Source organism: Oryctolagus cuniculus, chromosome 6 (assembly GCF_051225735.1).
Source record: "Oryctolagus cuniculus isolate XC-2025 breed Fujian yellow rabbit chromosome 6, ASM5122573v1, whole genome shotgun sequence".
Taxonomy (NCBI): Eukaryota; Metazoa; Chordata; class Mammalia; order Lagomorpha; family Leporidae; genus Oryctolagus; species Oryctolagus cuniculus.
In genome coordinates this window covers 166,355,383-166,377,900 of record NC_142872.1, presented here as the reverse complement: position 1 = coordinate 166,377,900, position 22,518 = coordinate 166,355,383, and the positions used below count along the sequence as shown (strand labels likewise).

Genomic DNA, 22,518 nt, shown 5'->3' with positions numbered 1-22,518 from the left:
CAAGGAACTGGACCATCCTCTACTGCCCTCCAGGGCCACAGCAGAGAGCTGGACTGGAAGAATTTAATAACTGTTCTTCACTTAGCTTCCAAGATACTAGACTGTCCTGGTTTTCTTCCCCGTCATGGACCACAGTTCTCCCTCATTTAGCCTTTATGTTTTTGGCTGCTCAAGTAGCCTCTTTTCTGCTGTTTTCTATTCTTGGTAGAACTGCTTTTGCCATTAAATTCACACATTTAATTGGGTGGACACGGGGAAGAGAATAAATAAGTTACTGGAATAACCCAGGAAAAAACTTGGATGATGGTCAAGCAAGGGGCTAGCGATAGAAGTAGTGAGAAGCCGTCACACAGAGGGGTGTGTTTAAGCCCGAGCTAATAGGAGACAGTAAGCCACCTAATTCAACATGAAAATCGTTCCAGCTGGAGAACCCAGAGAGCCCTCCTACCACCCCCAGAGTGTCTGTTGCCCTCTGTCTTCCTTCCTGCTGTCCTTGGCCTCCGCTCTAGGAACATTCGTCTTGTGGTTGGTTTTTTTTTTTTTTTTTTTTTTTTTTACAGGCAGAGTTAGACAGTGAGAGACAGAGAGCAAGGTCTTCCTTTTCCGTTGTTCACCCCCCAAATGGCTGCCACAGCCAGCGCACTGCACCGATCTGAAGGCAGGAGCCAGGTGCTTCTCCTGGTCTCCCATGGGATGCAGGGCCCAAGGACTTGGGCCCTCCTCCACTGCACTTCCTGGCCACAGCAGAGAGCTGGACTGGAAGAGGGGCAACCGGGACAGAATCCGGCGCCCCGACCGGGACTAGAACCCGGTGTGCCGGCACCGCAAGGCAGAGGATTAGCCTAGTGAGCCGCAGCACCGGCCGACATTTGTCCTTTGAGATGACCCTTTTCCATTTAATTCTGTACTGTAACTTAGCTCTATTTCCCTCAACACTCGTGCTGGTGTGTCGGCTGCTGTACTCTTTCCTGGTGCCAGCGTTAGGGTTTGGTGAGTGGCGTGACCTTCCGTCTCGGGCTCCCTTTGCCTTGCCTCCCTTTGTGCTCTGACCTTCTGCAGCTTTCCTCGTGCTGCGTGCCAGCTTCCCTGCTTTCATTGTGATTTTGACGGAGCCTGTCGTGGTGCTGGTGGGGCTGTGAACTGCTGTGGCTCTGTTTTCCTCTGCTGCTTGCAGGCAACGCGTGGCCTCCCTCATTCAGCACAGGCGCTCAGCCCTCAATGCCTCAGGTTTCTGGGCAGCGCCTCCCGGTTGATGTTGTATACAAGGCTCATTCAACCAAGGCTTTCTGCTTGGGTACTGCTTGCAAGGCTTTCTGCTTCGGTACTCTGTGTGTTAATCCTGCCTCTAGTCACATTTGGAATAGAGTAGACACCTGATGCAGAATATCTGAGTGAAAATTGGGTAAATGAATATATTAGTAGTGCAGTTGTAAAATAAGCCAGGAGGCAGACTGTTGTGACGACATAAAAATGTATTTTCAACTAGATACCAAAAAGTATCCTTTTAAGTTAGGAACCCTTTTAGCTCATTGCTTATGAGATGTCTGACATTGTGCTTAATAAGCCCTTGACGTAGTCTATTAAAATTAATTTGTATTATGATACTTCTATCAAGTAAACACTCTCCTTTTGTCAATTTTTAAAAATTTATTTTTTATTTATTTGGAAGACAGAGTTAGAGAGAAAAAGCAGTCTTCCATTCGCTAGTTTACTCCCCAGATGGCCACAGCGGTGGGGGCTGTGTGTGCCAGGCAGAAGCCAGGAGACTGGAACTTCTTCCCGGCCTCCCCCATGGGCGCCTGAGCACTTGGGCCATCCTGATGCTCTCCCAGGCACATTTCAGGGAGCTGGATGGGACGTGGAGCAGCTGGGCTTCAAACCTGTGCCCATATGGGACACTGGAGTCAGAGGTGGTGGCCTACCCGCCACGCCGCAGTGCCAGCCTACCCTTTGCCATTTACTCATGAGGAAGCTGTGGTTTTGAGAGGTTAATGACTGTCCCCAGAGGTCCTGTGGCTTGCGTGGGTGGCAGAGTGGAGACGGAGTGCTCGCACCTAGCAGCGCCCTCTTCACTCCTGCATGGGCATGTAACTGAATGTTCCCGAAGCTCTTCTCCGCAAACATCCGCAGCTCGTGTGTGTGTGTGAGGGCTTTAATTCTTAGAAGTGATATCTTTATTTCAATTTCATTTTTTAAATTGTAGATGCAGAGACAGAGACTGTGGAAGGGAGAGGTAGGTAGGGAGAGAGCAAGGGAGCTCTCTGTCTGCTGGTTCGTTCCTTTAAGTGCCCCAGGGACGGGGAAGGCTATCCAGGTCTCCCACATGGCTGACAGGACTCACTTGCGAGCCATCACCACTGCTTTCTAGAGTCCTCATCAGCAGGAAACGAGGCAAGAGTTAGAGGCAAGAGTAGAATCCAGGCATTCTGATGTGAAGCAGAGGCATCGTAGTCACCAGGCCAGAAGCCTCCCCAAGAATTCAGATCTTTTTTTTTTTTTTAATTTTTATTTTATTTATTTGAAAATCAGTGTTACAGAGAGAGGTAGACAAAGAGAGAGAGGTCTTCCATCTGCTGGTTCACTCCCCAGATGGCTGCAATGGCCGGAGCTGTGCCAATCCGAAGCCAAGAGCTTCTTCCGGGTCTCCCACATGGGTGCAGGGGCCCAAGGACTTGGACCATCTTCTACTGCTATCTCAGGCCATAGCAGAGAGCTGGATCAGAAGAGCAGCCGGGACTAGAACCGGCGCCCATATGGGATGGCGGCACTTAGGCCAGGGCTTTAGCCCACGGTGCCACCGTGCCGGCCCCAGGAAGTCAGATCTTAATACTTGAAAGAAGCAGGGCTCGTCTGTGGAGCGGATGGCCTGTGGTTTTCAGGGTCTGTTCATGCTGGGGAGTAAGTTTACTTGAGCTTTCCTTCTTTCAGTGCTTCAGTAAGCTTAGTTTGCATCGCGTGTGTGTGATCACACTGGCTGAGGTAGTGTGACTCTACAGAGGGAGGGGCAGGAGTGCTTGGTGCATGGCTCTCCATGTAGGAAGACGAGCAACAGCAGAAGTGTATCCTGCCTCACACCATTCACTGGGCTCCATCTGCCGTGGACAGTTTGTGAGACTTCACAAGCAATAGTTATAAAAAGGTTTGTGGAACTCACAGTGGATGTGTCTCTGGCCCTGGGTGGGGCAGTTTTCTTAACATCCCCAAGTGCCCACCCTTGAAAGGACGGTTCGGGTAGGTTTTGTGGCCCAGTGGATTAAGCTGACATTCAGAACGCCCACATCCTGTGTTGCAGCCCTTCTACTTCTGATCCAGCTTCCTGCTGATGCATCCTGGGAAGACAGTATGTCTTGGCCCAGGAACGGGTTTCTGTCGCACGTGTAGGAGGCCCGGAAGGAGTTCTTGGCTCCTGGCTTTGGCCGGGCCTACCCTTGGCTGTCGGGAGCTTTTGAGGAGTGAACCAGTGGATGGGAGCTCCTTCTCCTTCTCTGTTTCTCCTTCTTTAGGTCACTCTAGCTTTCAGATAATTCATTTTCAAAACCATTGGCAAATTTGATACATCAAGCCATTCTACAAATGTGAACAGGTTGCAGAATGGGAGAAGGCATTTTCAACACATGCAGTCGACAGACAGTGGTGCCAGACTCCATGCAGTGATGAATATGGCGATCGCAGCTCCACAGTACAGGGTCGCAATAGAGACAGGTTTGGAAGTGAAAATCCAGACCTTGATGAGAGTTTTCTCTGAGCGAGAGTGAGTTGTCTGACAGTATCTCTAGCTGAGAGGGTGTGGCTCTGACAGGGAGAGGATGAATAGGAACTGCTGGAGAGGCCAGCCCGCATCCTGGAAACTCCAGCCGTTACCTGCCCTGCCGCCCTGCACTTCCACTTCGGGTTCTGTCTGGAAGGCCGCCTCTGGGTTCTGCACTAAGCTACAGAAGCAAGCAGGTTCCTGGGGGTCCCAGTGACAGTTAAATACTTGGGGACTATTCTCAGCGGAACAGTAACAGGCATAGTTGTGTTCCATGCTGTGTGTAACACCATAGATGCAGTTTTGAAGTCCCAACCCAATTTTGTGAATGCACTGAGTCCCACTGGAGTATATACTTCTTAAAATTTTTTTAAAAGATTTATTTATTTATTTGAAAGTCAGAGTTACACAGAGAGAGGAGAGGCAGAGGCAGAGAGAGACAAAGAGGTCTTCCATCCGATGGTTCACTCCCCAATTGGCTGCAACGGCCAGAGCTGTGCTGATCCGGAGCCAGGAGCTTCTTCCGGGTCTCCCATGTGGATGCAGGGGCCCAAGCACTTGGGCCTTCCTCTACTGCTTTCCCAGGCCATAGCAGAGAGCTGGGTCAGAAGAGGAACAGCTGGGACATGAACCGGCGCCCATATGGGATGCCGTTGCTTCAGGCCAGGGTGTTAACCCCCTGTGCCACAGCGCCTGCCCGTGGAGTAAATATTTTATATGAATTTCACCTCAGGTAAAAAAAATGCCAGATGACATATAACATGATACTCTTTTTAAAAAGTAAAAGGTTAAATAACCAAGCAAGAATCTTGTTGACAACATATGTGTTGTGTAAGATCACTGACGTCTCAAAATAAGGAAGTGATAAAATGTGTCAGTGGGAACTGGATGTCCCAGACCCTCTCTGGGGGTAGCTGCTGGCTCCAACAGTGCCGTAGCCCACCAGGGATTTGTACTGAAGTGTGGGGTCTCCGTTTTGGGTGTGCGCACACACCCCTGCCTGGCCCTGCAGCTTCCTAGTTGGTCCAGTGTCAGACAGGGCTCCCCTGTCTCTGAGCTGCTAGGAGATCCTCGTTAAGTGCATAAAACTTGTTAGGGGCTTGAATCACCCAGAGAGGTCCAGAATATGCTACTGTATGTAGTTTGTAATACAGCAAACGGTATTATACTGTTTGAGAGGTTTCTGTCCAGCAAGTTTTAGAAAGAAGCATTTTCGGGCCGGCGCCGCGGCTCACTAGGCTAATCCTCCACCTTGCAGCGCCGGCACACCGGGTTCTAGTCCCGGTTGGGGCGCCGGATTCTGTCCCGGTTGCCCCTCTTCCAGGCCAGCCCTCTGCTGTGGCCAGGGAGTGCAGTGGAGGATGGCCCAAGTGCTTGGGCCCTGCACCCCATGGGAGACCAGGAGAAGCACCTGGCTCCTGCCATCGGATCAGTGCGGTGCGCCGGCCGCAGCGTGCCGGCCGTGGCGGCCATTGGAGGGTGAACCAACGGCAAAAGGAAGACCTTTCTCTCTCACTGTCCACTCTGCCTGTCAAAAAAAAAAAAAAAAAAAAAAAAAAAAAAAAAAAAAGGAAGCAGCAGCAGCAGCATTTTCCTTATTTGAAAGGCAGAGTGACACAGGGAGAGCTAGGAAAAGATTTTTTTTTTAAGAAAGACATTTTTTATTTTTGAGATTTATTTATTTATTTGAGAGATAAAGTTACAGAGAGACAGAGAGAAAGGTCTTCCATCCGGTGGTTCATTCCCCAATTGGCTACAACAGCCGGAGCTGTGCTGATCAGAAGCCAGGAGCCCGGAGCTTCTTCCAGGTCTCCCAAGCAGGGGCCCAAGGACTTGGGCCATCTTCCACTGCTTTCCCAGGCCACAGCAGAGAGCTGGATCAGAAGAGGAGCAGCTGGGTCTAGAATTAGCGCCCACGTGGGATGCTGGCGCCGCAGGCGGAGGATTTACCTACTGCGCCACAGCTCCAGCCCCAAGAGATCTTCCGTCCACTGGTTCACTCCCCACATGGCTACAGCTGCTGGGACTGGAACATGGTGAAGCCTGGAGCCTGGAACTCCATCTGAGTCTCCTACATTGGATGCAGGCTTCCAAGTACTTGAACTGTCTTCTGCTGCTTTCCCAGGTGCATCGCAGGAAGCCAGCTTGGAAGCAGAGCAGCTGGGCCTGAAATTTGTGCTGTTTTGGGTTGTGGTATTGCAGACAGAGGCTTACCTCAGTGCACCACAATGCTTGGTCCTCTTCCAAACGTTTAAACTTCAGGATTTTTCCCTTAGTTAAATTTCAGTCAACTAAATTGAGGTGATTAAATTTTGTTGGGCTGAAATCACCTACATGCTGTGCTATGCTTGGCTTCCAGCTGCATTGACCAGATGCAGCTAGTCCTGTAAGAGGTTGGAGTCGGCTTTGAAGGCCAGGTCTGAGAGAAAGCCTTGTGGTCATTTTCAGAGCACGAGAAAAAGGAAAATTTTTTGTCATCAAAGTGTGACTCACTTTCCCCTTCCTAGTGCTGCTCTCACTGCTGGTTGGAGCTTCTCGCTGTGCAGAGATGGCTTTCACCTCCAGACCTTTGCAGGACAAAAACAGTCATTTTTCAAAGATGACGAAAGAAAATGAATAAACATGGTTGAGTACTTTTCTAGGTTATATTCCAGTACATTTTTGATTGTATCTTAGAATGTCATTCCATATGCATATACCTGAAAAGCCAATCTTTCATTGTCATACTGAATCCGATGAAAGTTCTTAAAAAATTTCAAGCAATAGTCCGGCGCCGCGGCTCACTAGGCTAATCCTCCGCCTTGCAGTGCCGGCACACCGGGTTCTAGTCCCGGTCGGGGCGCTGGATTCTGTCCCGGTTGCCCCTCTTCCAGGCCAGCTCTCTGCTGTGTCCCAGGAGTGCAGTGGAGGACGGCCCAAGTGCTTGGGCCCTGCACCCCATGGGAGACCAGGAAAAGCACCTGGCTCCTGCCATCAGATCAGCGTGGTGCGCCGGCTGCAGCACGCCAGCCGTGGCGGCCATTGGAGGGTGAACCAACGGCAAAGGAAGACCTTTCTCTCTGTCTCTCTCACTGTCCACTCTGCCTGTCAAAAAAAAATTTTTTTTTTCAAGCAATAAGAGACAGTCAGCAGAGGCAGACTGATGCGTTTTGAAGTGACGCCTCCACAGTGTAGTGTGGTTTGAGATGCACCAGTCGTTATCAAACACTTGCGAATGCTTCTGTGGTAGAAACTGAGAACACAAAGGTTCCTCCTTCGAAAAATGCTGTAGTGTGCCTTCCTTCTTGGCTCCACCCCCCTTGTGTTTGATACAATTTTGAGTTGCCATGGCAGCGTATAAGCAAATAAACAAGGAAGCTCTAACAGCCGCTTTTATAATTTAACTCTGAGTTACGCCATTGGATTTCTTCCCTTGCTCTCTGTGCTCCAGTGTCCCTTCTGCTTCCTTGTTCTCTCCTCTTACTTCCCCTCGTTTTTTCTTCTGATATTTTCTTTCTCATGCTTTTGTGTGATCAGATCTGGTACCCAGACCCTCACCCCCAGGTGAATGACAGAGGGAGAAGGGAGAAGGGAGATTCTCCCATCCGCTGGTTCACTCTGCAGATTCCCACAAGAACTGGGGCTGGAGCTGGGCCAGGCCATGAGCTAGGTCTCCATCTGGGTCTCCCCCTTGAGCAGCGAGATCCAGGGCTCTGGACCACCTGCTGCTGCCTGCAGAGCAGGGGGCTGGCTGGAAGTGGAGGTGAGACTCAATCCCAGGCACTCTAATACGGGATTAGAATTATTAGACTGGCGTCCCGAACGGTGGCTGAACACACTGTGCCACAGTGCCTCCCCCAGGTTCCTGGAATATTCTGTCTCTAAGGGTTCCCTCCAGCCAGAAAGTACTGAGAGTAATTTAAATTAAAATCACAGATGTATTTCATGTTTTTAATATCATTGTCTATTTATCAGCAAGTTGTATGATGTACTGCAGAGGATGACAAGAGTATTTGAGAGGAGAGCTAAGAAGGAGAGAGAGAATCTTCCATGTGATGGTCACTCCCCAGATGGTCGCAATGACCAGGGCTGGGCCAGGCCTAAGCCAGGAGCCTGCAATTCCAAATGAGGGACAGGGGGCCAAGTGCTTGGACCATGTCCTGCTTGTTAGCAGGAAGCTGGGTTGGAAGTACAGTAGCCCAGACTTGAGCTGCCACTCCAGCGTTGTCAGCAGTGACTTAACCTGTGTGCTGCATTGCCAGCTCCAAAACTAAAATTTAAAAACACGCAATAATGATGAAATAACATTATTTAATTTCACCAAAGCATTCACATAATGAAAGCCGAATGATTGAGTCTGGTGTAGCTGAGAAACTCTTAGTTGAATGGTTTTGACTGTAGTGATACAGAGGTCTTATTCCAGCTGTTTTGTTACTGCTTTTGATAGTTGTCAGAGAGCTAAAGCATTCTCCACAGAGATACGTATAGTAAGTGGAAGGATATATGCTGTTGGCTGTGTTTGCTCTACTACAACACTGGTCTGCGTAGTTACAAACCATGCAGAAAGTTTTTGAAATTTGGCCAATGGGAGCCAGCGCTGTGGCACAACACATCCCATATAGGCACTGGTGTGAATCCCACCTGCTCTGCTTCCAATCCAGCTTTCGTCTGATGTGCCTGCGAAAGCATCGCAAGGGGCCCGAGTCCATGGCAGACCCGGAAGAAGCTCTTGGCTTCCACCTGGCCCTCTCCTAGCCATTGTAACCATATGGGTAGGGACCCAGCAGATGCAAGATTTCTGTCTCTTTCCGTCTCTCTCTGTAACTCTACCTTTCAAATAATTAAATAAAATAAATCTCAAAAATATTGGCCACTAAATTTTCATCTTCCCTCATCATTCTCTTTAGTATAATTGGTTTTGAAATTTGTTTTTAAATTTTAACATCATGCATTGTAGAAATTTGGAATTATTTGCAAAATTCTCTTGAATTTCCATTTTTTTGGTAATGAATGATGTGTATATATATATATATCACTTTGACAACAAAGTCATGAATTGAAGGTTATTTAAGACTTCTGGTTTTTAAATTTGTGTTAAATTTGTATTTTATTACGGAGAGCGAGCTTCCATCCACTGGCTGGTTCTCCAAATGCCGACAACAGCTGAAGCTGTGAGCCAGACGGGGAGCAGGGACCAGCAGCTCTGGGCGGGGTCTGCACTGGCAGGAAGCTGGCATCAGGAGCCAGGGCAGACACTGAGCCTGGCACTTGGATAGCAAGCGTCCCAACTGGTGCTTGCCCACTAAGTCCAGAAAATGCTGCATCCATTACTCGGTTATGTGCTTTTCTTTCTGTTTTGATCTTAAATTATGGAAAATTTCAAGTATGTGCAACGATAAATGGAATTGTAATGGTGAAACTGCATGTACCTGCCGCTGACAGCAGTTGTCGCCTTGTGGTCATTTTGTTTCATGTTCTTCCTCTCTGACTCCCTGTACTGTTTTTTACGAAATCTCACACATCATACTTTCCCATCCATAAGGTTTCAGTATGTGTCTGTAATGCCAGGCTCCTCATCAGTCTTTTTTGTTTTTAAAATTTTATTTGAAAGAGTTACACAGAGAGAAGGAGAGGCAGAGAGAGAGAGGTCGTCCATCCGCTGGTTCACTCCCCAGTTGGCTGCAACAGCCGGAGCTGTGCTGATCTGAAGCCAGGAGCCAGGAGCTTCCTCCGGGTCTTCCCATGAAGGTGCAGGGTCCCAAAGACTTGGGCCATCCTCTACTGCTTTCCCAGGCCATAGCAGAGAGCTGGATCGGAAATGGAGCAACTGGGACTCGAACTGGCGTCCATATAGGATGCTGGCGCTGCATACCACGGCCTGCCATGCCACAGCGCCGGTGCCGCCTCATCAGTCTCACCACCACTGGTGTTTTGGGCCAGATCATGCTTTGTTGTCGGGAGTTGCTCTGTACATTATTTGCTTCTCCCCTGTATGGGAGTCCACCCCACTCTGCAGCTGCAACAAGCAAAATCATGTCCACTTCCTTCCAGATGTCCCGCAAGCCCGAGGGGAGGAAGCGGGATCTCCCAAGGTGAAGAGCCCTTGCTCTGAAATAGAAGACTTTCCACTATGTTGCCGGAAGTCATGGGGGAAGCACTAGCATCTCTAAAATTTAGTATTTATTTTAAAGATTGATGTAGTTGAGAGGCAGAGTTACAGAGAGGGAGAGACAGAGAGAGGTCTTTCTTCAGTTGGCTCACTACTCAAATGGTTGCCCTGGCCAGAGCTGGGCTGATGTGAAGCCAGGAGCCAGTCATGAAAGGTGGTCTAAATAGTTGGACTTCTGTCACCAGTAAAGAAGCTCCTAAGCATTGGCCTGTCTCTGGCATGGCCATTGTGGCCATTTAGGGAGTGACACAGCAGATGGAAGGTCTCTCCCTGTCTTCATAGCTCCCCACCTTTCCAATAAAGGAAATCTTCCAAACAAAGAGAAGCATTGGAACTAGGATCCAAGTTAGGCCTTTAGGCTTTTCGTACTTACACAGTTTGCATCCAGTTTTCCCCCTTGTTTGTATTTATTGAGTAACCTGTCACCTGTCCTACAGGTTCACTGTTGTCTGGGTGTTGCCTATGACATCATTGCCCATTGTTTTTGATGTCTGTTAATGTGTTCTCACCACAAAACCTTTTTGTTAAATCTTAACTGTTTCATCTTATATTTTATTATTTCTATTTATTTTAAATTGAACATTAGCTCACTTGCATTCGTTCTTAGTTTCCACTTATTCACATCTTTCAGTAAATGTGTTTGAGCTGTAAATTGTCACTCAAGTTTTGCTTTGGCTGTGTCCCACAATTTTGAGAATGTTTCAGTGTCAGTATTTTGTGATTCCTTCCAAGATTCTCCCCTCCAAACAAAGGACTAATAAGGTTGTGAGTGTAATCTGCGTGCAGATGTGCTCCGTTTCCAGTTAGATTCTATATTTTTGCCTGCAGAGGTAACCAGTGTCCTGACTTTTGTCATCATCATTTTCTTGCTTTTCAGGGAAAATGTTGTATTTACGATTTTCCAAGTCTGAGATCATGACCTTTCATTACCTGAATCAGAAGCAGCAAATAGCTTGGTTAGGCTGATAAGGGGGTCCTGCTGTTGAGTCGCAGCCGCCGTGAGCAGAACCCACCGCTGGCATTACACAGGGTTTAGGAAGTAGGAGACTCAGCAGAGCTGGGCTGGGCGGGCTGGGCGGCATCGGCTGGAGGGACAGCTCTGGCTGACTGGTGCTCGGAGCATGTGATCTTCAGTCAGACTGAGCTGGCGAGAGAAATGCCCAAAGTAGTTAATGTACAGATGCCGTGCATGAAGGCACATTTTCATCTGATTGGTTAAAGTTGTTTTAAAATTGGTGCGTCCATAGCAGTGCAACTGGTGTTTATTAGCCATGCTGGAAAACTGCTTCTGGTGAGAGTATTTATTATCACAGGTACAAAAGAGCCTTAGGGTTAGAGGAGGTTTAAAATTCTCAGTATATCAGCAGTGGGAAGATCATACGAAGTTCTGTGTCCTTCACCTAACCTCCCTAAATTTTTTTTTTTTTTTAAGATTTTATATATTTAATTGACAGGTAGAGTTACAGACTGAGAGAGAGAGAGAGAGAGAGAGAAAGAAAGGTCTTCCTTCCGTTGGTTCACTCCCCAAATGGCCACAACAGCCAGAGCTACGCCAAGCCAGGAGCTTCTTCCTGGTCTCCCATGTGGGTGCAGGGGCCCAAGCACTTGGGCCATCCTCTACTGCTATCCCAGGCCACAGCAGAGAGCTGGACGGGAAGAGGAGCCACCGGGACTAGAACCGGCGCCCATATGGGATGCCGGCGCCGCAGGCGGAGGATTAACCTGGTGCGCCACGGTGCCGGCTCCCTAAATGCTAAAATCTACAAGCATATTATATTATAACTATTAAAAGAGGACAGTTGACACTGACACAGTGATGAGTACTGTGAACTCCTCTTCAGGACTTAGATGTCATAGTTGCCCCATTTCATGTCATTTTTCTGGACTAGGGTCTGGTTTCCAGTGCCACACTGCCCGTGTGCTGTCCTGGCTCCTTCCAGCTCCTCTAAGCTGGGACATCTCCTCAGTCTGCCGGTGTCATTCATGACCTTGTGCTCCTCAGTCTATGTCAAGGTTCTGCAGTTTTGGCAAAATGTTGATGGTCAGGATGTTGTGCCCTTCTCGTTGCATTGTGTCAGGAAATCTGTAATGACAGCACGACTCAGTTTACAGGTAGTTCTAACTCATAGCATTGCTTAAGGTGGTGCTACCCAGGCTTCTCCACTATGAAGTTACCACTTGGCCTTTGTAGTTAAGACATAGAGTATGGGGCCGGTACTGTGGTAGCGGTAAAGCTGCCTGCAGTGCCGACTTCCCATGTGGGCACTGGTTTGAGTCCCGGCTGCTCCTCTTCCGAACCAGCTCTCTGCTGTGGCCTGGGAAAGCGGTAGAAGATGGCTCAGGTCCTTGGGGCCCTGCACCCGCGTGGGAGACCTGGAGGAAGCTCCTGGCTCCTGGCTTCAGATCTGCCCAGCTCCGGCCATTGCAGCCATCTGGGGAGTGAACCAGTAGATGGACGACCTCTCTCTCAGCCATTCTTTCTCTTTCTTTCAAATAAATAAATAAATCTATTTAAAAAAAAAAAAAAGTCTGGAGAGATGCTTTGAGACTGCAGATGCCATGTTGCTCACTGTATTTTTACCTTCTCAGTGTTAGTTGATGACTGGCTCCTGCCATCGGATCAGCGCGGTGCGCCAGCCATGGCGGCTATTGGAGGGTGAACCAACGGCAAAGGAAGACCTTTCTCTCTGTCTCTCTCTCTCACTGTCCACTCTGCCTGTCAAAAAAAAAAAAAAAAAAGAAAGAAAGAAAGAAAGGAATAGCTTCAACACACCCACAGGGGCAGATGGGATTGAGCTGGCCCTTGGGAAGCCAGGAGAGTCTTGCAGCAGAGAAGCTGAGAGTAGCCGAGAGGATGCAGACTCAGGCTAGTGACAGGAGGGGGAGGAGAGTGATGCGTGTCCTGGCAGAGGGAGATGCGACGCCGTCACCAGTGGGGCTGCGGAAGGTGGCTGTCAGTGTTACGGCTCTAAGTGCAAAGGGCAGGTGATTGGACTGGAACGAGGTGACCTTGAGCTAGTTTCAGCAGGTTTGTGTGCCGACTACTGCGCCCTGAAGCCAGGGCCGGAATGCCTTCACTGCACTGCATCCAGAGCTGGAGCTGAGGGCCTCTGGTGGAAGCCTAGATGCCTTGCACGTTCACGTGTGCTTCCGCTGCAGACAGCGTGTCTGCCTCCCACCTGCTGTAGGACGGCGGGGAGTCGCAGTTTCCTAGAACTTCTCTTCATGAAATGGGGAGACTAGCCTGCTTGATTTCTAGCAGATTCTTTAAGAAAAGGTGTTTTTCATTGGAAAGAGTTGGATATAGAGAGTGTGCGCATGAGAGCTTCATGGCAAACATGAGAGGTCAGCCCTGCATCGTTCTCTCCCAATGGCTGCAGCAGCCAGGCTGGGTCAGGCAAGGCCGGGAGCCTGGGCCCTCGCACTGCACCGTGTCTTCCCCAGGGGTGGCAGGGGCCCAGGTACTTGGTCATCGTCGGCTGCTTTTCCAGACACTCTAGCAGGGTGCTGCATTGGAGTGGAGCAGCCGGGACTTGGCGTGGTGCCCGTATGGATGCCGGCACTCAGGCAGCGGCTGGACCTGCTGGAACAGTGCCGGCCGCTTAACTTCATTCAGGGTCTGGCCCGGGCCTCCTGCTCACCTTTCTTCTCTCTCAGCTCCTGCTGTCTGTCGGCCCTGGTCAGCAGAGCCGGGGGCAGCACGCTGCTCACAAGGCTCCAGCAGCTTCCTCTCATTGAGACTTGCAGGGGCCGAGTGGTGCAGCCCCGGTCCCACCTTCCCCGGAATCCTGTGGACTGAGTGCCCCCGCGGGCTCTGCTGCGACTGCACTTGCCCTCAGAACTCCGTGGCCGTGTGTAGCTGCACAGCGCCTCTCCTACTCTCCTCCGTAGATCTCTGCTCAGCATCGCCGAATCAGAGTCCTTCCCTGGAGTACTGCCTGTAAAGTACTGCATCACTGTGCTTCCTCCGCTGTCACTGTAATCTGTATTAGCTGTCACATGTCTACCACGAAAATGCAAACTTAGGAGGCAGCGTTTTGCCTCTTTAGACTGTGCCTGAGATAGGACTGATGCTAGCATGCATATTTGCTGAGTGATTACTAGCAGAATCAACCTTAGAGACCATTTATTATCAACAGTGACTGTTCTGGGCCGGCGCCGCGGCTCACTCAGCTAGTCCTCCGCCTGCGATGCCGGCACCCTGGATTCTAGTCTCGGTTGGGGTGCCGGATTCTGTCCCAGGAGGTTGCTTCTCTTCCAGTCCAGCTCTCTGCTGTGGCCCAGGAAGGCAGTGGAGGATGGCCCAAGTGCTTGGGCCCTGCACCCGCATGGGAGACCAGGAGGAAGCACCTGGCTCCTGGCTTCAGATCGGCGCAGCACACCGACTGTAGCGGCCATTTGGGGGGTGAACCAGCGGAAAAGGAAGACCTTTCTCTCTGTCTGTCTGTCTGTCTCTCTCTCTCTCTCTCTCTCACTGTCTTAACTCTGCCTGTCCAATAAATAAATAAATAATAAACAAACAAGCAAACAGTGACTGTTCTGGGTTTTTTGCTTTCATGGACTCCTCCGTTTGTCCCAGTACTCTAATGACAGAGTTGAGGCACAGATAACGTTGGGACGTGGCTGGGTTCCCGCATGCAGTCCTGATCCGGAGCACACATTCTTTATGCTTCCCTAAGGAGAAATGATCTGTGTAAAATGCCTGTCCCAGTTCCTGTGTGTGCTGAGTGAGGGTTCAGGATGGGTCAGTTGATAGCTACAGCTGCAGCAGGCTGCCGGTGCTGGGGCAGATGTGCAGCCAGGCTGCCCAGTGTTGGTTTTCTGCCTCAGTTTCCGCCCTTCAACTTACCTTTAAAATGGGAGCAGCAACAGTGCAGAAAGTCTCCTGTGACCTGCTTGAGTACTGGACACAGTGACCCTGCAGCTGACCCCTGAGTTGACTGGGCTGCAGAATGGGGAGTTAACTTCTGTTCCCTGGTTCTTAAGTTGATTAGAGAGAAATACAGTGGTTAAGTAGCTAGTAAGTCCTAAATTCAAAAGAAAAGAAAACTATTAAAACTGTTAGACTTCTTTATTTTTTATTTTTATTTTTTATTTATTTAATTTTTTTGACAGGCAGAGTGGACAGTGAGAGAGACAGAGAGAAAGGTCTTCCTTTGCCGTTGGTTCACCCTCCAATGGCCGCCGCGGCTGGCATGCTACGCTGATCCGAAGCCAGGAGCCAGGTGCTTCTCCTGGTCTCCCATGCGGGTGTAGGGCCCAAGTACTTGGGCCATCCTCCACTGCACTCCCGGGCCACAGCAGAGAGCTGGCCTGGAAGAGGGGCAACCGGGACAGAATCTGGCGCCCCGACCGGGACTAGAACCGGGTGTGCCGGCGCCGCAAGATGGAGGATTAGCCTAGTGAGCCGCAGTGCCGGCCCAAAACTGTTAGACTTCTATAAAGGAAAATTGCAATGGGGTCTGGCATCATAGCACATTGTGTTAGGCTGCCACCTGCAGCTCCTGCCTCCCTGTGTAAACACTAGTGAGTCGTGGCTGCTCTGCTTCCGATGCAGTCCCCTTCTAAAGGGCATGAAAAAGCAGCAGAAGAATAATTAAAAGGGCCGACACCATGCTACATCCATTGTAGCGGATAGAGCTGCTGCCTGCAGTGCCGGCATCCCATATGGGCGCCAATTCCAGTCCTGGCTGCTCTACTTCCAGTCCAGCTCTCTGCTATGGCCTGGGAAAGCAGTGGAAGATGACCCAAGTCCTTTGGTCCCTGCACCATGTGGGACACCTGGAAGAAGCTCCTGGCTTCGGATCAGTGCAGCTGCAGCCGTTGTAACCATCTGGGGAGTGACCCAGTAGATGGAAAACCTCTCTCTCTCTCTCTGTTTCTGCCTCTCTGTAACTCTGCCTTTCAAATAAGTTAATTGATTAAAAAAGAATAATTAAAAATGTAGCTTTCAGAAGGGCAGGCCACAGAATTGGAGGAAGCATATACTATGTCTAACAGGGTCTCATATGTAGAATATAAAAGAATCATCGGGAGCCGGTGCTGTGGCGCAGAGAGTTAGAGCCCCCACCTACAGTGCTGGCATCCATATTGGCGCCAGTTTGAGTCCTGGCTGTCCCTGCTAATGCACCTGGAAAGCAACAGAGGATAGCCCAGGTGCTTGGGCCCCTGCACCCTTGTGGGAGCCCTGGAAGAAGCACCTGGCTTTGGGTGGGTTCAGCTGCCACTTTTGTGGGAGTGAACTAGTGGATGGAAGATATTCTCTCTCTCTCTCTCTCTCTCTCTCTCCACCTTTTTGTGACTCTGTCTTTTAAATAAATAAAATAAATCTACAAATCTTTAAAAAAAAAAAAAAGAATAATCAGTACAGTGAAGAAGGTGGCTGAGAGAAAGGCAGACAATCCAGTAGGGAAAAAAAAGTGGAAACACACTTTCCAAAAGAAGGTATGAAAAATGGCCAACAAGCATGAAGCATGCTCAGTTTCATCAGTTAGCACGTTCATGCCAGTTGCAGCCAGTGCCACTGTCACAGCATGCCCGTCAGAGGCCAGCGAGCTGAAAGGGTCGGGAGTGGACGTGACCCTGTGTGGGGACGTCTGCTGCAGCTCAAGTGTGCATTCCTTGTGGCCAGGGATTGCATCCGGGTATATCCTCCGTGAGGGTGTGCACAGGTGTTCCGCAGAGACGCACAGCAGGTTCACGTGGCAGACACCAAGAACACGGGTGACACAGAGCACTCAGGACGCCTCCTTGCTGTCCCGTCCCTGAAGCGTTCTTCCTGAGCAAATGCATTGCCTTTGATTCCGGGATAAGAAGAGAGAGAAGTATTCCTACTGCTAATAACCACAGGGTGGAACAGCCCAGGGACCCTTCAGCAGTACCGTGGACAAGTCATTCGTCACGTCAGGCAGTGCAGTGCGTTTTTGGTAGGAGCAAACGGCAGCCCCTCGCTGTGGGTGACTCTCACGGGCTTAGTACTGAAGGATAGAGCGCAGACAGGGGAGTGCAATTTTGCGGTTGTAGCTTTAGATAACTGAGGTGGGAGGCAAGCGTTAGGGGTGGGCGGTCAGGGACGCATGCAGCTGCGGCCTCTCCAGCACGCCCTCCCCTGCGGAATCACTGAGCTACAGCGGACCAAAGAGACATGCTTGTTGTTTGCTGAAAAAAAATTTCCATTTAAAAATTAATTGTTTTTTCTTATTTTAGGAATTATTTCCCAGAGCAATTGTTAATGCCGTTCTCAGTAATATTGTATATTACTAGACAACAAGGCACTGTGTGTTGAGAGTTACTTTCTGATTGTTCTGTTTTATGAATTATGTTTTCAGATACGAATTGAGAATTCGTTATTTGCCCAAAGGATTTCTCAATCAGTTTACTGAAGACAAACCAACCTTGAATTTCTTCTATCAACAGGTATGAGACAGTGCTGTGATACACTTCCTGTTTCTTTGAACCCTGCCTATTACATGTTTTTACTTCAGAATTAAATCTAATGTTTTGGAGATGACAAATTTGTTGCTCTAGGGCAGTAGAAGTCTTGGTACTTTCTGAACTTTTGTATGCTTGAGAAAATTGTTAAAAACCTGTCTGTATTTTCTTTTTTAAGGCAGAGAGAGAGAGAGATCTTCCACTTGCAGGTTTATTCCCCAAGTGCCCACAACAGCCTCAGCAGGGCCAGCCTGAACCCAGGAACCTGGAATTTAGTCTGAGTCCCCGAAGTGCATGACGGTAACTCAAGTCCTTGAGCCGTCATCTCCCACCTCTCAAGGTATACAGTAGCAGGAAGCTGGATCGGAAGTGGCCGGGCTGGCGGTGTGGTGTAGCAGGTAAAGCAGCCAGCTGTGACATGCATCCCTTACAGCTGGCCCACTTCACATCCAGCCTCCTGCGGATGGCCTGCGAAAGGCAGCATTTGGGCCTCTGCCACCCGCGTGGGAGAGCTGCAAGAAGCTCCTGGCTCCTGAATTCAGCCTGGCTCAGCCCTGGCTGCTGGGACATCTGGGGAGTGAACCAGCAGGTGGCCCTCTTTCTCTCTTTCTCTCTCCCTTCCCTGTCTGTCTGTCTGTTTCTCTGTCCCTCTTTCTCTGTAACTCTTTCAAATAAGTAATAAATCTGAAGAAGAAGTAGAGGAGTGGAGACTGGAATCAGGCATTCCCACATGGGATGCTGATGTCCCGAGTGGCGGGTTAATCACTGTAGCAAATGCCAGTCCTGTAGGCAGATCTTCGAAAAGTTAACTCTAGGGGCTGGCGCTGTGGCACAGTGGTTTAGCCTCTGTCCTGCGGCACTGGCATCCCATATGAGTGCCTGTTGGGTTCCTGGCTGCTGCTCTTCCTATCCAGCTCTCTTTCCCCACTGGGAAAGCAGTGGGAAGATGGCCCTGCGTCCATGGGGGAGTCCTGGAGGAGGCTCCTGGCTCCTGGCTTTGGATTGGCCCAGCTCTGGCCGTTGAGGATAGAAGACTTCTTTCGTCTTTCCCTCTCTCTGTAACTCTTGTCTCACAAATAAATAAATTAGAAAACAAAAGAACACCAATCCTAGTAGGTATTATATTTCAGCGTCAATAAGCTTGTTTTATGTAGACATTATTGTCGGAGCCAGCTATATCAGTATAATTTTGATAGTGATTTGTATAATTCGCAAAAATCAACTCCGCTGAGTACGTCAGCCATACCATCGCCTGAACAAAACAGTGGTGTCGGGAGCAGCGCTGGGCACCCAGCCCAGATGCTGCAGTAGGGCCATGAGTGCCTTAACGGGCATCTCGACTGGCAGGCCCGGCGTGCGCCCCCGAAGTGCTTGATTTGTCCCCTCGAGTGGGACACCCCCCCAGATGGAGGGTCTTCATAGGAGGCAGTACTTTATAGGCTCCAAGCACGTTGGAGACTCTTCAGGTGTCCTGACAAGCCAGACAGACGAGTACAGTAGTAAGTGGATTTAGTGGATGGGTTTGGTAGGACGCAGCGATTGAGCTAAAATGGAAAGTGAAATAATGAAGGAAAAGTGTCTGTTGTCAAGAGTCTGGGCACGTCCTGCCGAGAAAGAGCAGAGAGAGGTGGAAAGGCTGTTGTCTGCGCGTGAAGTAACGATGGGTGTTCCTGCGTAGAAGCACGTTTCTGCCTCTGCAGTGGGTGGGGAGGTCCTGTTTTCTTGTGTGATTGGTAGTAATAAAGGAAGTGTCAGGTTAATGGACTTAAGGTAAGTAAGTATCTTTTGTTTTTGTAAAGATTTATTAATTCACTTGCAAGGTAAAGTTACAGAGACAGACTTGGTCTTCTGTCTTCTGTTTCACTCTCAGATGGCCGCAATAGCCAGGGCTGGGCCAGGCCGAAGCCAGGAGCCAGGAGCTCTGTCCAGTCTCCTGTGCGGGGTGCCAGGACCCAAGGACTTGCACCATCTTGTACTGCTTTCCCAGGCCCATTAGAAAAGAGCTGGATGCTCTGGCCGTTGAGGCCACTAGAGGAGTGAACCAGCAGATGGAAGACCTCTCCCTCTGTCTGCTTCTGCCTCTCTGTAACTCTGCCTTTCAAATAAACAAATCTTAAAAAAGAGAGAAAGAAAGAAAGAAAGGAGGGAGGGAAGGAGGGAGGGAGGGAGCTGGATAGGAAGTGGAGCAGCGGACTCAAACTGGCACTCCAGTATAATCTGCTGGCATCGCAGGCGGCAGCTTACTTGGCCTGCACTCACTCAGGGCTGCCTGAGAGAAGGTGAAGTCTGGTGAACGGGTAAGGGAGAAGGCCTGTTTGGTCCCGGCTCAGGTTGTGGAGCGCTGCTCGTAAGGAAACCTGAGTTTCGATTTACACCTTGGTTCACCGTGTGTGACATCTCACTCTTCAGCCGTCTGATGGAATATCTTGGTGAAGGAGGTGACAAGGAATGTGTATTCAGGTTTTGTGCCCTTTGTCTGAAACACGTAGAACCAGAAGTGTTTCAGAGTTTTGGAAAATAAATGAATAAATACTGTTTAAAAAGCTCAAATTTGCACATAGGTATTAAGATATCTGGCGTGAGACCCCTAGTCAGTATACAAAGTTTGTTTATATTTCATTTATACCTAATACACATTGTATGAAGATAATTTTATATATACAGTATTTTTAAATATTTTGTGCATGAGTCGTTTTCATGGAGTGGAGTTTTATACTTGTGGCGATATATTGGTGCTCAAAAAGCTTTTAATTTGGGGACATTTCCGACTTTTACTTTGGGGACATTTCCGACTTTTAATTTGGGGACATTTCCGACTTGTGGACTAGGGTGCTTGACCTGTACCGCGTTCTCTCTCCTGTGGACGACCTGTGAGTGTACTGACACTCCCTTGACCTGTACCGCGTTCTCTCTCCTGTGGACCACCTGTGAGTGCACTGACACACTTCCTTGACCTGTACCGCGTTCTCTCTCCTGTGGACGACCTGTGAGTGCACTGACAAACTCCCTTGACCTGTACCGCGTTCTCTCTCCTGTGGACGACCTGTGAGTGCACTAACACACTTCCCTTGACCTGTACCGCGTTCTCTCTCCTGTGGACGACCTGTGAGTGCACTGACACACTTCCTTGACCTGTACCGCGTTCTCTCTCCTGTGGACCACCTGTGAGTGCACTGACACACTTCCTTGACCTGTACCGCGTTCTCTCTCCTGTGGACGACCTGTGAGTGCACTGACAAACTCCCTTGACCTGTACCGCGTTCTCTCTCCTGTGGACGACCTGTGAGTGTACTGACACACTCCCTTGACCTGTACCGCGTTCTCTCTCCTGTGGACGACCTGTGAGTGTACTGACACACTTCCCTTGACCTGTACCGCGTTCTCTCTCCTGTGGACGACCTGTGAGTGCACTGACACACTTCCTTGACCTGTACCGCGTTCTCTCTCCTGTGGACGACCTGTGAGTGCACTGACACACTCCCTTGACCTGTACCGCATTCTCTCTCCTGTGGACGACCTGTGAGTGCACTGACACACTTTCCTTGAAAAAATCTGCCCACCAGGGCACTTTGTGGTGACTTTGGTGATACTGGGTTCTAGCATGCTTAATGCAGGCCTAGATAGGCACTCCTTTCTATAATTGCTAGGCTGACCGAGAGTCTGTAACTGTTTTGTTCCTTTTTCACGGCTCCTGGGTGTCCTAGTTTCCCTTTTTGGGAGGTCTTGCTTCTGTGTTTGCCGTGTATAGAATTCAGTTGAGTTGTCTTAAAACCTGGAGTGAAAGTGCAGAGTAAGGATGGCCTTGCTTAAAGGAACTTAGGGTGAGCACTAGCCTGCCCCGTGGTTCTGCAGTCAGCAGCCGCGGCTGTGAGGTGCCTCTGACTCTGCGGTTGATTGCCTCGGCCGGTGAAGCAGTGGCAAGTGCTGCCCGCCCAAGGGTGGTTCTGTTGATGAAACCAGGCAAGTCGGTCTGCCACGGGATTGCCCAGTGATGGGGCGTTGTGGACAGTACCAGGCGTCTGGGGATTCAGTGTTTACCGTCGCGTGTAAGGTGGCGGTGTGAGCGGCACGTTCTGGGTGGTGTATCCCCTGCGTACTCTGTATGATCCTTCCAGCCCTGCAGCCTGCCTGCCGTGGTCATCCATCTCTACACTCTCTTCTTCAAAGTTTCTCAGTTAGATGGTACCTTTTTGTAACATCCAGAAAGATTTTAAAACATTCTAAAATTATTCTAATGGTCATGTTTATTTTGTACTTGCATACTAGCACATGCATTTTAAAGGAGATGTAAGGGTAATCATGGTCACTCCTCTTTTCCACGTGGGCTGCTGGTGTGTCAAGCCAGGAGAGAGTGAGTGGAAGGAGGGGAAGCTGACGCGGAAGCCACAGGAGGCCGTGGGAAACAGCGTGGTGATTTCTCAGGGGGGCAGCAGGTGTCCTGAGAGCGTCAGCTGTGCTTGTACTCTTGAGTTGTTTTGATTGGTGGCTCCCTTTACCTTGCTGTTTTTCTGAGTAGAAGAACGGTTGAGCACTGGCAGTTGCCTATTATTTGAGCTGATAATTCTTGTAGGAATTCATGCTAAGTAATCCATAAGTCCTGACACATGAATGCATGCATACACATACAGAGGTGCTCGTGGGAATATCATAGGACAAGAAACAGGAGGCGTTGCACATGTCCATCAAGGAATCGGGTAAATTCTGCTGAGTTACAGTCGAGGCACCCATCACAGTTACTCAGCTACATATTTTCATGGGTGTGGAAGATACCACTTTAAATGCTGTTGCTTAAAAGAGCTGTGATTCCATATGTGTCTTTAAAATATTATATTTTTTATTTTTACCCTGTTCTGGGAAGAAAATATTGAAGATAGTATGATTTTTCATTGCTGGCTTGACAAGTCGTTTCCCCTTTGACTTGCCATGGTCAAATGTCCACACAGAGGCATCCTTCTACATAGGTTGAAGTTCTCGAACTGTTATAAATGAAGCCATATGTTGATCTGCAGTACCCAACTTGGGAATCAGTTTAATTCCAAAGCTGAAACTTGTGTTTAAACACATGCAATAAGAAAAAGGGTATGAGTCAATAATTGGTCCCCATAATAAGAATGCAACTCAAGTAATGTGTGAGAAGTTGTGTGGAAATTTTCAGACTTCTGAGATGGATTAATAGCGTTATAAGGGCCTG

General features: G+C 49.4%; 1 protein-coding gene across 48 annotated transcripts in view; it reads left to right on the top strand.

Annotated features, from left to right (window-relative positions):
- The window catches only part of PTK2 (protein tyrosine kinase 2), a 296,019-nt gene that overhangs the window by 96,292 nt on the left and 177,209 nt on the right, over nucleotides 1–22,518 (top strand). For all 48 annotated transcript variants that reach the window (XR_016236040.1, XR_016236042.1, XM_089335789.1 and 45 more), the window contains one exon: nucleotides 17,225–17,312. Coding sequence is in view for 46 of the 48 variants with exons in the window: in XM_089335789.1 (XP_089191915.1) it covers nucleotides 17,225–17,312 (88 nt within the window). In the remaining 2 variants the exon portion in view is untranslated. The remainder of the gene's footprint in view (nucleotides 1–17,224; nucleotides 17,313–22,518) is intronic.